Here is a 15,269-nt window from a genome sequence, read left to right as displayed (position 1 = left end):
TATAATAGCAAAGAAGTTTAGTTTGAGCAGATTACCAGCTGTGCCGTGTTCAGCAGTATTACCTGCTTTGTTTGGACTTCATAAGAAGCCAGCATTTTACTTTACATTTAGGTCAAGTCCAGACAACTTGCAATGTGTTGTGTTGTTACTTGTTACCAACAAGTTACCAACAAGTAACAGTTTTGAAAGCTAAAGTGATGTCGAAATACACACACACACACACACACACACACACACACACACACTACAGATACAGGCTCTGTACCCTGACAATATAAAGCTGATTCAGTGACAGTGAAAACCCCTCTGATTTAAACACAGTAAAATGCTGGGCAAGTACAGGTCTTGCAGTTAAAGCTACATGTCGCCAGACAGATTTACACTGGTCTCATTATGCTGCAGAAACAATGAAAACCAACATTTTAGAGGGTGTTTTTGGTGGATTCATCAATCTATATAGTTGTTTTATCACAAACGTTATCAAAATAACCCTCAAGGCACTGATGTTAGCATCAAGCCAGAGTAAAAATAAAAGAGAACATGAGGATTTCATAGAGAGCTAAACCATAATGATTTCTGAGATCAACCGAGAGCTTATTCCTCTTAATTCTGCAGGAGCTGTAGAGGAAAGATATTCACAATTAAAGATAATAAGTGGACCCAGGGGGCTAGCACTTTTGCAACATATCTTTAATACTGCTCTCATCTTTGCATAACACGTTCTTGTTCTGGATCAAGCTTAAAAAATGTATTTTCTCATATCTAGTACTGTCGTCCATCTTTTGACAGCAAACACAGCAAATCTATTTGTCGTCATATAAATTTCACTCTCATGCCATGTGGGTGGGAAGCTAATGCGGTTGTAGTTCAATGGCCTTAGCTGATCTTCAGGTTTCCAAAGATGAATCAGATCAGGGAGTTCATGAATGGAGACATTTGAAAGCTTGTATTGAATCGGTGAAGGACTGTTGCATCAATTGCTGTTAATAGAGGTAAATGAAAAGCGTTTAGATTACACACTCATAGTAACATCTCAGTTTCCTTGGTTTGAATTATCGTGTTGGTACAAATGAATAAGATGGCATTTCAAGAGAGGATGTTGATGTTGGTGTGACTGCTCTTAAAAGCACAAGAGAATCATGGGGTCATTAGTTAGGCTTTCGTTGGTGTTTCCACTTCAGTGAGTCTGTGTGAATGGGCCCTGTGGTGTTTGTTGTCACGTAAAGTAGGGCTTAAACTATAATTCCCCAGCTATGCATGTGGACTCTGAGCACACCTGAAAGAAGCACGTAAACAACTACTTTCAACTAAATCGTGCCCATATTATATTATTTGACCTTAGTGACCAGTAATGCTTTGTATGCTGCTGACTGGGCATGTGGTCTTTTCACTTTCTCAGCTCCAGACTTCATCACAGGAATTCACTGACCAGTAGGCAACGTCATGACGGCCCTTTACGTCTGTGGTTTACACATTAGAACCAAAGTAAGAAGTTCAAAGTGCTGCAGAAGTACATTAACATTACGTGTTTTCAAGCAACCAAGCTTTACATTTGAAAGTAGAAAAATAGTGAAGGTTCAGAGAGCAAATGTAATGTGTACCATCTTCAAGAGAAGTCCTGATTAAAAGAGGAAGTACGGCCACAGGAGTCACACTAAATACAGTTTGGGGAAAAGTACTTCTAATAATAGTTCACCTTTTTAGAAAGCTGTCAAACCTTAGTGGAGGACTGATCACATAAACGTACACATTTTTAAACATGCTAATCATGTATCAGCAGCACTTAAAGAACTTAAGTGACCACACTTCAAAATAAAAGTCTCTTTCAGGACATAAAAGAACTTTTCCAGTTCCCGTTTCCATGTCGAAGCGTATGCAAAAGGAAATTTTCGGTAATGAAGCGTTGCAGATGGAATCCAAAACTTGATAAACTATTTCAGAGTTACTGCTCCACAGTGAGAATGAGTTATGCAATGAAGATTTCATTCTAATGTGCTCTCTTTGCTTCAGCCTGTTTTGTAATACTCTTCTCCTTTTTACAATTTCTATCATTTCCCAAGCCGACTGCTGACAGCCTGCAGTGCTAATTCCCTAAACTTCTTGCATTTCAGCTGTGGGTTACATATACTGCAGGTAGTGTAGGTGGAGAGAACTGCTGATATTTTAGGTAGCTGAACATCTCGCTGTTGTCAAACCCATTATAGCTGCACTGAAAATATCTCAGCCTTACATCACGCTGGAACTGTGGAAAATATTGCCACAATATGCACTCTCGGTGGCAAAGTAAATATCCAGTAGATACTGTTGAATAACAACGCTTGGTTTAATAGCTTAGAAGGTGCTGAGGAGTCATGCTTTTGGGTCAGTTAGAAATTAGGCTTTCACGGAATAGAGACAAAGGAGACAGTAGCACATGACAGCAGCCCTTACATTCAGGATCACATCTAGTACTACTGTAAATGTCAGTGGGTCACTGATAGCAGAGTACAGCCATGCACCTTCCCCCAGCAGCTTACTGGCAGGTGACAGAGGGTGGGGAAATTTGATGATTAAGTCTGTCATATGTTGGTCGCTGTGAGCGCAGAGCCAAACTTACAGTCAATCCATGCAGCTGCAGCCAGGCAGAGTAACTTATTATGGCAGGTGGGCGAGGAGCTGGAGATTTCAGGGCCGGAGCGAGCAGAAGGACTGTGCCACTGAGGCAGCCGGGGAAGCTGAGGCAGGTGGGGGTAGCGATGAAGGCTGAGAAGACGGCAGTCGTTAAACCCCAGGCCCCGACGACTCATAAACAGTTACAGGTGGGGCGTTCGACTCTTTCTGCTGCTGCTGAGCCAAGACTACATGCTGGTATGCTGGCTATGCATGTTTGTTTGTGCAACAGGTCTCAGCACTCACTGCCAGCAGTTTCAGGCACTTTGTGAAAACACACACGAAACTGCGCTAGACTAAACAGTGAAGGGTGCAGGTAAGAGTGAGATCACTTTTAAAGATCACATGTTTGACTGTGTTTAAAACCTGCATTTGTTTTTGCTTCAACACTGCAAGTTGACCTCTCTGAATTACAGCCGTACAGAGCGCAGGTTGTTTTCTCCTGTTTCTAGAACTCCAGGTTTGTGCGGTTATTTTTGTAGCTGTGCTGGGTTTGCTGTATGTGTACATATAGAAACTGAGTGTAGAGAGAGAGAGATAGTGTTTCTGATTCAACAGGGTCACCCAGTCCTTGCTCCAGGGGCAGAAATGCAAACCTGTGTCTTTATTGAATAGGGATGCAGGCTATTATGGTTCTGACATGTGCACACTGAGAGTTGCTAATTTGAGGAGGCATTTTATTGCAAGTGTGTATTAACGATACTGGGTGAGCTCCAAGGCAGTAGACTGCCCAGAATGAAAATGAATGAGGTCTAGACAAGTGCTTTGATGTGGAGCAAGTCCAAAATCTCTCAACATGTGGGATCTTACACTCTTTCTGGGGTTTTTAGTTTTTTTACATTGAAGATTTAAAAGAATGTGCAATCAGGTAAGTGTTTCATGATTTGTTTGACTCCGCAAACATTTCCTACATCTTTCTCTTTAGATGCTGATACGCACCTTCAGTGTTTCTTTGCTCCAGATCTGCCAAACTGCGTTTGCGCTTCAGATTGTCATGCACGGTGACGGTGGCATTCATTCAACTTCTTAATCGGACGAAAAGAAAGTTAGATGTTGTGATCAATGTGCATTCAATTTCAATTTAATTGGATTTTGACTCAGCATGTATTACATTCCATCTCAAATTGATCGAGGATTAAATTGGTCAAAGCAGAAATAGACTCGGAGGAAAATAACTCCTGATTGATGTGTGTCTGTGCCGGCATGCACCCTCGCGCAGATAGAGAGAGCATCTGTCTTTCTTGGCACCGAGCTGAAGTGGATGGCATTGATTTAGACCTCTCTCGTTCCTTCCTTCGCTCTGCTCCTCCTCCTCCTCTGCTTTCTCACTTTGTCTTCTCGCGCGGCTGCCATTCACAGTCACACTCTGCAAATCACCTCTCACGGAGGCTTCAGTCGGCGGGGGAATTTTGGCTTTCGGCGATGTGCGCTGTACTTTGCCAGGGCAGCTCAAAATGTCCTGGCTAACAACCATCCCTCAGTGTCTGAATGTGGGTTTTTTTGGAAGGACATTTAGGCTGTGAATTTTAAACAGGGACGGATTGTTGAAGAAACAAAAATCATGTGAGACAGCTGGTCTCTCAAACTCGTAAAGCTAAGATTTAAAAGCTAAGAGTGGATTTAAAGTACTTTGCAATATCCCAATAAGAAACTGTACAGAGCCCTTTTTAATTTTCTAATCTTTTTGGACACATTACATTGTTTGCATTGCATCACCAAGTGCTGCTTTACACACGTGCGAGGGAGTGTAATGGCTGGACCTGCAGTATCCTCGTGTGGCCAGCGAGCAAACTACAACTAACACTTCAAATCCTGCACCTCACATTTCACTGTGGAAAACCGACTGAGAGTGAGCGAGAGCATCATTTTAATAAGTCTACTCTTATTTTATGGATTTAGATGTACCTGGTCAGCTTACGTAAGGACTGATTGTCATTACATAGGTTACACAGGTTGGTTCTTATTATTCTTGGTCTGGTTCAAGAGGCTGACTCGATATTTTAGTTTCCAGGGGATTCTGTAATAGAGATATTTCACCAGAATATTAGCAAAGTTTACTAAGGTAACACTCTATATCAGGCTACACATATTAACCATTAATTATTGGGCTGTAAGCATGTGATTGACCTATTAGCACTTTATCAGTCATTATAAAGCACATTTTAGTGCATTATTCTGCAGCCAAGTAGCCCTGCTGGAAGGTTTTCCATCAGTAACCGCTTTATTACTGCATATAGATAGTAGATGAAGTAATTATAAATTAACAATGATATTAGGATTTGGTAGTTTCACAGCAAAGGTTATTCAAGGTTTGTGAAAAGTTATTTTTGTATCATCATCTGTGAGAAGTAGCTGCTTGTCTTTGGAATTAGACCAAGTCTAGTTCATGTGTGCAATAAAGAGTTATGGTCAGGGTTTGAGAACTGACCTTATTCCTGCTGGTACAGTTCAGTGTTTATGGTTTCAGAAACATTTATATCATGGTGGTGAGGTGGCTAGCTACCGTCACAACAAGAAGGTCTTGGGTTTGAATCTAGGCTGGGGCCTTTCTGAGTGGGGTTCTCTCCATGACCATGTGGGTTCTTTCCGGTCACTCCGACTTCCTCCCACAGTCAAAAGATTTAAACATGTTAGGTGAACTGATGATTCTAAATTAGCTATAGGTGTGAATGTGAGCATGAATGGTTGTCTGTTTCTCTATGTTAGCCCTGCGCCACACTGGTAGCTCATGAGCAAACCGATTTTTAATGATAATTTCAGTTTCAAAGATATACTTTTTTTTAGCTAAATGAGAATGAATTTTAATAAGTGCTCTTAATAGTGGTTCTACAAACTTTTCCCACACTGTGCAAAGGATATTAGGAACATAATTCATGCTAGCTTACCTGTATTTGACAGTGTGTTAGCATGCTAACATTTTATAATTACATAAACATGTCATGTCTGCTATTTTTTTATATGCAGTAGTCTTGTTAGTTGCAGGTAAAAGTAAATACATGTATGTTTGAGTGTGAGAGGTAAAATGAGGGGGGGAAGGATAACAGGAAAGCAGACTAATGAGGAGAAAGGGGAGTAGCAACTTAGCAGTGATAGGGGTGGCAGCGTGTTGTAGGCGTCTGTAGTGGCTGACGGGGCTCCGATTAATGAGCGCTGGGGTGTAATTAATCTATAGTGGGAAGCTGTCTGTTTATCTGTCTCTGAGTTGACAAGAAGATAACTGGGAGACATCAAATTGATCTCCTCCTCTGCTTCCCGCTCTCTGCTTCCTCTCCTTTTTCCTCCTTTAGATCAGAGAGTTTCTCGGGCAGTGACGTGCTCACTTGGAGAATTTTCAAAAAAGAACAACATTATTCCCACCACATATATGGCCAAACTGGCAAGGAAACGTATTTATTCTGGGGGGGTTTTAATATTATATTTTCTAGAAAATTTCTGCTGCCCGCTTCTGAATCAGCCTTAATCTGCCAGTGCTTAGAGGAATGGATAAAAAAAGAGTGTCCAGGCTTTACTACACTAATATGCTTAAGATCAGGGGATTTGCTCTGACTGTATGTTTGTATTTCATTATGCCTCCACCACTAATCCATTTTTGCTGGAAATCATTCTTGATTCCATGCGCTGGATCATGACTCATGGATCCTGGAGCTTGTAGCTGAGGTTGAGGTCAGAGGTGATTGGGTCATGCTAGTCTGAGCTACTGGCTGGGAGCTGTGGGGGTTGTAGGCATGTCACTGGTGGTAAACATAGCCACCAGTGCTCAGCAGCTGGTGTAAGGGGCTACACAGAGGGCTTCCAGCAGCATGACCCACATAAACAAGTAACCACTATTCTTCCAGCCATGCTTTCCGAATGATACGTATAGACATGCTGATGGGCCACAGGCTTCTGTTAGGGTTATATGATATAGTGACCAATAAGGTTTCAGCTTTATTATCTAAGTTATGAGCAGTTCAGATGCTTGTTTTTTTCTGTATTTGAATGTATTTTTTTAAAAAGATAGTTTTAAAAAGACTGAAATCACAAATATTTGCTGTATTTTTGCATTTCCTTAATAATTAATAATTGTGTCTTGTACTTGTCTTGTAACAAGTAGTTGCCAGTGTTTCAGCTCCCAAAAATAATTTCAAAGAACTGTGAAGCGTATTTAAAGCCCCAGTCACACAGGGCTATAGACTGGTCAGCGAATCTTGTCTTAAACAATAGTTGCCAGTGTTAGCCAACGTTAGCCAGTGTGCAAATTAAAATTTCAATCTAGAGGCATTTAGAAGTTTCTGGAGGTCACGTGGACTTTGGGTTGCCGGTGTCTGTCCCTCCTATGAGACCAGGTTTTCTAACCAAATATGGCTAATGTGATTGAATGCAAGAAAAGTTCTGGTTAGATGTATGTGGAAGTTACGCTCTTCAAACAAAAGCACAGGGCATTTTGCATCTTGTATTGATTTCATAAGGGACATTGTTTCTTTTCATGTGTTTCTGTCATTAGAAAGCTAACAACCAGATTGGTGGATGCTCATATAAAACATCTCCAAAGTTTCAAATAATGAGAGCAGTACAAGAAAACCCTACGAGTGAAAGGCTTGGGCTTCAGACTGCTTTAAGTAGTTGTTTTCAGCAGGATAAGAAAGTCGAACTACAAGAAGGTGGACTTAACTCTTTACCAGTGATGGCAATAACGGCGTTACTAACAGCGAGTAATCTAACTAATTACTATTCCTATCGTTACAACGCCATTACTGTTACTAACAAGAAAATGCGGTGCGGTCGTGTTACTGTTTTTCAACAAACAGACGGTTGAAGCTGTGTTCAGCTTACCGTATCTTATATCAGTTGTACGGAAGTAGCTGTAAGTAATCTGGGCGCTACAGCTTTAAGCAGCTGCACGCGCTACCACGGACGGTAATCACTTTCTGCCCAACGATCACTTTTTGGCACAACACCTGGAGCTAGGGGGGCAAAACAATCGCATGAGTGCTGCTGTTTGACTGAGGAAGAATAAAGTAGTCGTGATAAGCCAATCACATGACCACTTCAAGATGCCAAAGCAACAAGGTGATATATACCAGTTTTTAAATTGTGTGAAAAATGCACCATGTCGACCAATCAAAAATGATATGGCAACATGACATTTGGTTGTTTAGGGAGAGGGGGAAGTTTTAGGAGTGACGGCGAGAGAGAGAAAGAAAAAGAGACAGCAGAAAAAGAGAGAGAGCGAGTTTTGAGATGTGAGAGATTTGTGACGTTTAGCGTGTTCGGAGTGTGAAGTTAATGTGTTGTCTTGTGTAGTTAGTGTGTAGTGTTGTGGATAGTTTTGTGTTGTGTGTCAGAACAATGAGGCGACTGCTGTCTCCAGGTAGAAACAGGAGTGATACACCTGCTGCTGTCAGACCTGCAGGTATCAGGCTGTGATGTTCTCCTTTATAGTGGACAGAAATATTTGGAGTGGCACAAATAATTTGTGTGGCATCTTATTGAAGAACAGCTGATTGTTCTGTGAATAGTTTGAAATGGTTATTTAAAAAGGTAAAAGGTAAATGGATGCAAATAACTTTGTTTGCAAAACTTGTGCTTTTATGATTTTAAAATCGACAATTTATATTTGCATTTAAAGTTATGAAATATGATTCATTAAACATGTTTGTGGTTGTTACAGTAAAAAATAGAACTTTTTCTACTCGGATTTTATGTTTTTTGTCTGATTTTTAGATCAGTTGTGTTAATACAGTATATCAAAATGAAAACATGACTGTAAATTCAGACACGTGAGGTTGTGCTGAAAAGGATGATACCAAACAAGGCAAAGTAAATAGTTTTTAAAGATAAAATGTGGAGGGAAAATCAAAAGTAGTTAAAAATGGCCAATTATACCCTGGACCCCAGAGGGTTAAACGTTTTTTTAAAGTAACGCAATAGTTACTTTTCAAGTAATCAATTACTTTTAGAATCTTGTAACTCAGTATCTAACTCAGATACTTTTTTGAAGAAGTAACTAGTAACTATAATTAATTACTTTTTTAAAGTAACTTGCCCAACACTGCTCTTTACCCCTTGAAAACCTACTAGGAGCCGTTGATGAAGCTCTTTTCTGAACTGAGTGATTTCTATCATGTGTCAGGGCTGCATATAGAACAAAATGACTGGGTTTCTATCAGAAGTTAGGGAGGGGGATCTCTGCCTAAGCTACTCTTGGAAAAACCTTGAAACTTTTGTAATGGTCATCAAACCACATCTTTATCCATTAATGTTTATTTATTAATTAAAATTCATTTAATGTCATCTTTGTGGAGGAAAGAGTTAAACTGAAGGGAGCTAAGTGGCATCCAAACGGTAAACTCAAGGATTCAAGCAAATACAAATAAGGATTATTTCACTGTGAATCATGCCAAACATGACTCAGTTACAGTCTCAAGAATAAAAATACAGATGAGGAATTGAGCTGAGCAGGTCTCTACTGACATTAATTGTCATTAAAATAGTTTGGGTTTTTTTTTACTAGCCTGCTGTGTTTACTAATAGGACCTAAAATGCTTCAGCCTTCTCAGTCTCACTTGTGATTTTTAGGAATTCTACATCTTATACTTTGCATAGGTGTTGGAAAAGGAGTTAATTTTCTGTAAAATGTAACCTTGGATTATATTAAAGGATTTTACTTAGATATGAAAAGATGGCAGCGCAAATGTCTTCCTCTGAAGGGTGGCTAGCCTCTCCCTTAGAGATAGGGTGAGAAGTTCAGCCATCCGGGAGGGGCTCAGAGTAGAGCAGCTGCTCCTTCATATAAAAAGGAGCCAGTTGAGGTGGTTTGGGCATCTGACAAGGATGCCTCCTGGGCGTCTCCTGGGTGAGGTGTTCCGGGCATGTCCCACCGGGAGGAGACCCCGGGGTAGACCCAGGGCACGCTGGAGACATTATATCTCTCGGCTGGCGTGGGAACGCCTTGGTGTTCCCCCAGACAAGCTGGAGGAATCGGCTGGGGAGAGAGACGTCTGAGCTTCTCTGCTTGGGCTGCTGCCCATGCGACCTGGCCTGAACTGACAAGCGGAAGAAGATTGATTGATGGATGGATGGATGAAAAGACAGATCTGAATGAAGCTGTGGTGTGATGGAGCTGCGCTATGTTGCCTGATGCATGTATGTATTTACTGTCCTGAAACTCAGGGGGCGTTTCTGGTGGCAAAATTGTAGTCCTTGTTTTACTACACAAGGGGTCACCATCAGCACACCTACACATTGTGAGAAGCCACTTTAAGCTTCTTAACCGCTTTGTTTTTTCACTCCTATATGTAGAAGTTTGGAGGATGTATGAGCCCTCTCGTCGTGAAAGTTGAGAACGAGTCTAAGAGTATTGAAATTTCCTTCTTCTTTCCTTGTTCTTTTTTTGGATAAAAGCATTTCTATATGCTGAAATATATTAAAGTCAACTTTAACAGAATACTTTTTTATGTCTAAATTGATTATTAAGTCTGATGCTATTTAATGAAATCCTCAGCATGCAGCTTCTCTGCCGCAGGATGACATGATGTTGATGGTTATTAACTAACAGACAGCAGGATGGCCTGAGGAAACGGGTCAGCTCATAACTTATTAATCATGGAATCATTTCAAAATTTGCTCCTTGAATAATTCTGTTGATGTTTGGTTAAGAACAGCTCATAACATGTAGAAAACTCAGTGAAACTATTTTGTTAAGTCTTCTTCTATATAATCAGTCAATAATCAGCCTGCACACCAGCTGAGGTCATATTGAACTTTGACTTAGAGGTCAGGAGCGGCTGTTCAAGTTAGTAATAGATGCACTAGATGTGTACTTTAGAGAATCTGATTACCAGAAGCTGCACTGTACTTTGAGGCTTTATCAGTGAATATAAAATGCACGTGATTTATATTCAGGTTCATGGAATTCACAATTAATGTGCTGGTTCTGATTTTGGGGGTTCTCCACGACCCCCAAAACACTGCCACTCCTGGGAGCTCATTCTGGAATCGTATCATTCATTTTCGTGTCTAAGGAGACAAATACGTTAATTTAATGCATTTAAAAACAGGTTTTAATATGTTTGGGTTTTGGCTTAAAACATTGCTTCTCTTAATAGTTGTAATAGTTAATTAATAGTTCTGAGTGCTTCTGTAAACTGGTCTTGTTCTCTCTTAGTGCACAGAAGAAAAAGGAAAATTTGTCTTATAGGTTAAGATAAGATAAACCTTTATTAGTCCCACACATGGGAAATTTTTGGTCACGGCAGAAAGTAGAAGAACAGTAAAAAATTAAGAGAAAAACATGGTAAATGGCCTGTATTTGTATAGCGCTTTTACTAGTCCCGCCTAGGGACCCCAAGGCGCTTTACACACCCAGTCATCCACCCATATTCATACACTAGTGGAGGCAAGCTACAGTTGTAGCCACAGCTGCCCTGGGGCAGACTGACAGAAGCGAGGCTGCCATATCTGGCCAACACCAGTAGGCAGTAGGTGAAGTGTCTTGCCCAAGGACACAACGACCGAGACTGTCTGAGCCGGGGCTCGAACCGGCAGCCTTCCGATTACAAGGTGAACTCCGGACTCTTGAGCCACGGTCGCCCGTGGATAGAATCAGATAAACAGAATAGCATACTATACAAAATAGAAAGAACACTTTTTATAAAATAGACTAAGTACTACACAAATAGAATAAAATACAGGAGTAAAATAAGGTTCATATGCAATATAATATTACAGGCAGAATAACATTTCTTAAAGGGTCCAGGGTTTGCTTGGGTTAAAGTGATGCTGTTTTATAAATGAACTTCCTTTGGAAAAAAATAATAATAAACTAATGCACAACTCATTTTATTAGTACTTTGTACCAAATGGCATCGTTTTAGTCAATTTATGAAATGTTTTCCTTACTAGATATTCCATTATTATGTTTCAGTGCTAATATTGCAAAGCCTTTAGGAACCACAGCAACTCAGCCCAGTATGACGTGGCAGACCATGTAAAGCTGCTGAGGCTCACTGACTACTGAGCTGCATTGTGGGTAAAAATTGTTGAGGCTCTGCCAACTCATTAACTGCAGACTTCCAAACCTCTGGCATTAAGATCAGAATAAAAACTGTGCACCAGGCGCTTTGTGGCATTGGATTCTATGTAGTGTATTGTTTTCCAGTCATTTTCAAAGAAATTATAAGGAAATGTTTACTGTTTTCAGAATTATATGAATTTTATTTGTATATTTAAATATTTTTAACTTTCTAAATTACTTGGTGTGTGCAGCTCATTTGAAGCTGAGTGTGTAAAAACAATCTTGAATCTTAAACTTGAATAAAAAAATAAAGTAAAATCGTGTTCCATATTCTATCCTTATAGTATTTATATAACTTATATAAGCTGCATATTAATAACTGTGTTTAAGAAGTATTATAGATACATTATAACTGGACAAAAAAGTTTATATGAAATATTTTATGCATTAATAAATGGCCAAAAGTTTTGAGGATATCATTTTCACTGAATTTTGCTGAGGGTTAAGAAGCTTTAATACCTTTCAGCTTTTGAGCAGGCAAATTCTAGCAGCTGGTTGTGTTTACCGCATTTATCCAGCAGAGGGGGCTGGAGGATATGAATAGCTATCTCTGTGTTTACCTAAATCATGATAGATTATCTTTTAAAATCCATGTCTTGTTTTCTTGTTTTCTTTTCATGCATTGTCTTGTAAAGAGCTGCTTATATAAGATAATTCCCAAATACATGATGTAATTTTTTTATTACTCTGTGAATATTGGCTGCTTTTTAAAAAAACAAACAAACAATATCTTTATTCTGTTAATGCATCAGCTATGCTTTATTTTATCCTTTATTAATCAGTGCTGTAGGGAGTTTGCTCAGTCTCGTGACGCTCAGAGGAGAGTCGTGAGTGGTCTGTTTATCTGCTGTCTGAAGGGCTCTGTGATATTATCTTTCTCAGACAGCGGTAAGCTTCTGTTCACAAATTGGTCACTGATGCGAAAGCAGGGAGTACTTCAGAACAGCAGCAGTGCTAGTAGTAGTCTAAGTGTGTGTGTGTGTGTGTGTGTGTGAATACCCACGCATGCAGGGTTTCTGCTGTGTGAGTCGTGACAGAGGTTCACAGAGAGGCTGGGATTTAATACACAAAGAGGGAGAGAGAGGGAAAATGTGGTTGGAGTGTTAGAATGACTTCTGTTGTGTCCACGTTCCCATTTCTACTTGAGTATATCGCTGGATTTATACAAACATTGTTTTGTTTTTGTTTTTGTTTTTAAAAAAGGAGATTTCTATGATGGTGGCATCATTGAGAGTTGGGAGTGGGTGTGCTGAGTAGGCGAAGCTGCTGCAGCGTGTGCATGCTTTTCATGAGGGTGTAATAGGTGATGAGCTTTCATGAGCGTTTTCACACACTGAAATGTAGCTTCTAAACTTTATTGGACTGAAAGATGCAAGATCCAAATGTATGCACATCACCAAGTGGCTATGGTTTTTTTGAAGTTTTTTGAAAGCATTTGGGTAAAACCTGTTTAAAAAACGCATTTTGACACAGTGGGTTGGAATTTAAGATTTTCTGTATTTATATATTAATCAGTCATAATGTTTTTACTGTCTTAATAAAAAAATCTACATATGGTTAAAACTGTGACAAAGTGGCTGATCTCTAAAAACAGACTGTGCATCAAGGATGGACAAATCTTTCGAGTATTAAAAGTGATGCAGATGCGGAAGTGTATTCTCTATACTGGTCAGTAGAGGGCGAATTGTGTGAAAAACAAGACTCACTTGATTTTATTACCTTAGTCCCTGAATGCACGGCCTCGCTCACTACTTTCAGCCTTAGTTAATATAAACTGATGTTTATTTTATAAATTATGATCCAATTTATAGTAAATGAAACAGGTACAATTTAGGTTTTAATGACAAGATGCTGACATATGCATTCCAAAACACCACCATGGTGATGCGAGGGTTCAGAACAGGCCTTGGACATCCAAATGGGAAGCTATATAACAGTTTTTACAAACTACTTTGGTGAAAACGTCTTGAGCCACCATTCATTTCTTTATAGTTTGCTTTGAAGGAGCCAGATTTTCTTGTAATTTTTTAAGTAAAATGGAGCAATAGTTCTCCAGGTTTTCTAAAGAGCTTTCAAAGTCTTTCTACTCATTTTCAGTTCAGTCCTTGTACCTTATCTTCTTTATTTGACATTTAACACTGACCTAAATAAAGGCCAAATATGGAGAATTTGATCGAATCTGGGGCCCTTTTGAAAATTATTGCAAGTCGTTAAACATTTTACTAGCTGATTAATATTATCACCCCTCCCCTTTTTGTTGTTGTCTATTGTTTTGGGTGTTTTTTGTTCGTTTGTTTGTTTGGGAGTTTTTATTGTTGGGTTTTTTTGTTTTTTATTTTTTTAAGCATTTGTGTCTGTGTGTGTACTATTGTATCTGTTCGTGTATGAAAAAAACAAAACAAATATGTGAGGGGAACAAATTGTATTGTAATTGTAAACGACCAATGTATATTCCTCTCTCTCAATAAAAAATTTTTTTTTTAAAAACACAAACACTGACCCAAATCGTGGTAGCAAAATAAAGGCACCTAATGACCCACATACACATAACTAACAATTTGGCAAAGAAGCACTTTTACATTGTATTTTTAGGCACTTTGTTACTAGAAGCGTGTTGAAAAATGCATTATTTGTTCCCATTTCTTTTGCTGAATGTGTGGAAAAATGCCAAAAATAACACAGTTTGACAGACACAAAATATTATTTTTGCAAAATTTACAGAATTATGAATGCAGAAAAGCGCCGTCAGACTTTGATTTACTATGATGTAAAGCATCGTATTGGCAGTGTCCTCGTTTTTCAGCATGACAGTGATCCCAAACACACTACCAATACAGTAAAATAGATAGAAAACTACAGAATGGAGCGCTAACAGTCATGGATTGGCCTGCCCAGAGCTCAACATTATTGAAGCAGTGTGGGATCATTTTGGCAGAACAGAACAAAAGTCAGCCAACATCCAAACAAGAGGTTTAAATGCCTGGAGAACTATTCCTGAAGACTACTTAAAGAAATGACAAGAAAGCTGCCTAAGAGAGTTCAGCTGTGTTGAAGAATAAAGGTGGTCACACCAAATATTGACTTTCAAGTTAAAATTGTACAAACTCAGTTTTTCCCTGATGTTTGCACATGTTTGCACCTATTTCCCATTTTCCTTGCTAAATCTAAAGAAAGAGGGGTGGCTTCGTTTTTTTCCTGTATTGGTGTGATTGGTGTGTACACAGCTTTACTCGATAGAACTTTTGTGGTCTTGTTTTTTGTTTTTCAGCATGCCTTGTCACAAATAACAAAATCTCCTTTCCAGTGCCAAAGTAAAATTTAATTGAGCATACCAGTGTGAATAGTCCAAAAAACAGGAGCTTTACCTTAACTGATTAGTTACTTAACAGCTTAACTTATCTGGTTATGCAGCATTTTTAAAAGCCAGAAATAAAACAGCAGTGCAGAGGAAACAGAGGCACAGAGCCGCTGCTCCTTCTTCGGACTCTCGGTTGTCCCGGGACTCGGCTGGCCAGTGAAGCGCAACTTCCAAACCAGGGTTCTAGCTAGGAGTCACGGGAAGGGC

General features: G+C 39.5%; 1 protein-coding gene across 4 annotated transcripts in view; it reads left to right on the top strand.

Annotated features, from left to right (window-relative positions):
- pak5 (p21 protein (Cdc42/Rac)-activated kinase 5) overlaps nucleotides 1-15,269 on the top strand; it is a 114,055-nt gene that overhangs the window by 49,913 nt on the left and 48,873 nt on the right. Inside the window, exon 1 of one of the 4 annotated variants that reach the window (XM_004542147.6) lies at nucleotides 2,527-2,798. The exons of the other annotated variants lie outside the window; for them this stretch is intronic. Coding sequence (XP_004542204.3) covers nucleotides 2,637-2,798 — 162 coding nt within the window. The 5' untranslated portion in view covers nucleotides 2,527-2,636. Of the gene's footprint in view, nucleotides 1-2,526; nucleotides 2,799-15,269 lie in introns of those variants that run through there. 4 annotated transcript variants of the gene reach the window in all.

The sequence above is a fragment of the Maylandia zebra genome, linkage group LG15 (assembly GCF_041146795.1).
Source record: "Maylandia zebra isolate NMK-2024a linkage group LG15, Mzebra_GT3a, whole genome shotgun sequence".
Taxonomy (NCBI): Eukaryota; Metazoa; Chordata; class Actinopteri; order Cichliformes; family Cichlidae; genus Maylandia; species Maylandia zebra.
This window is presented reverse-complemented; position numbering and strand designations above follow the sequence as displayed.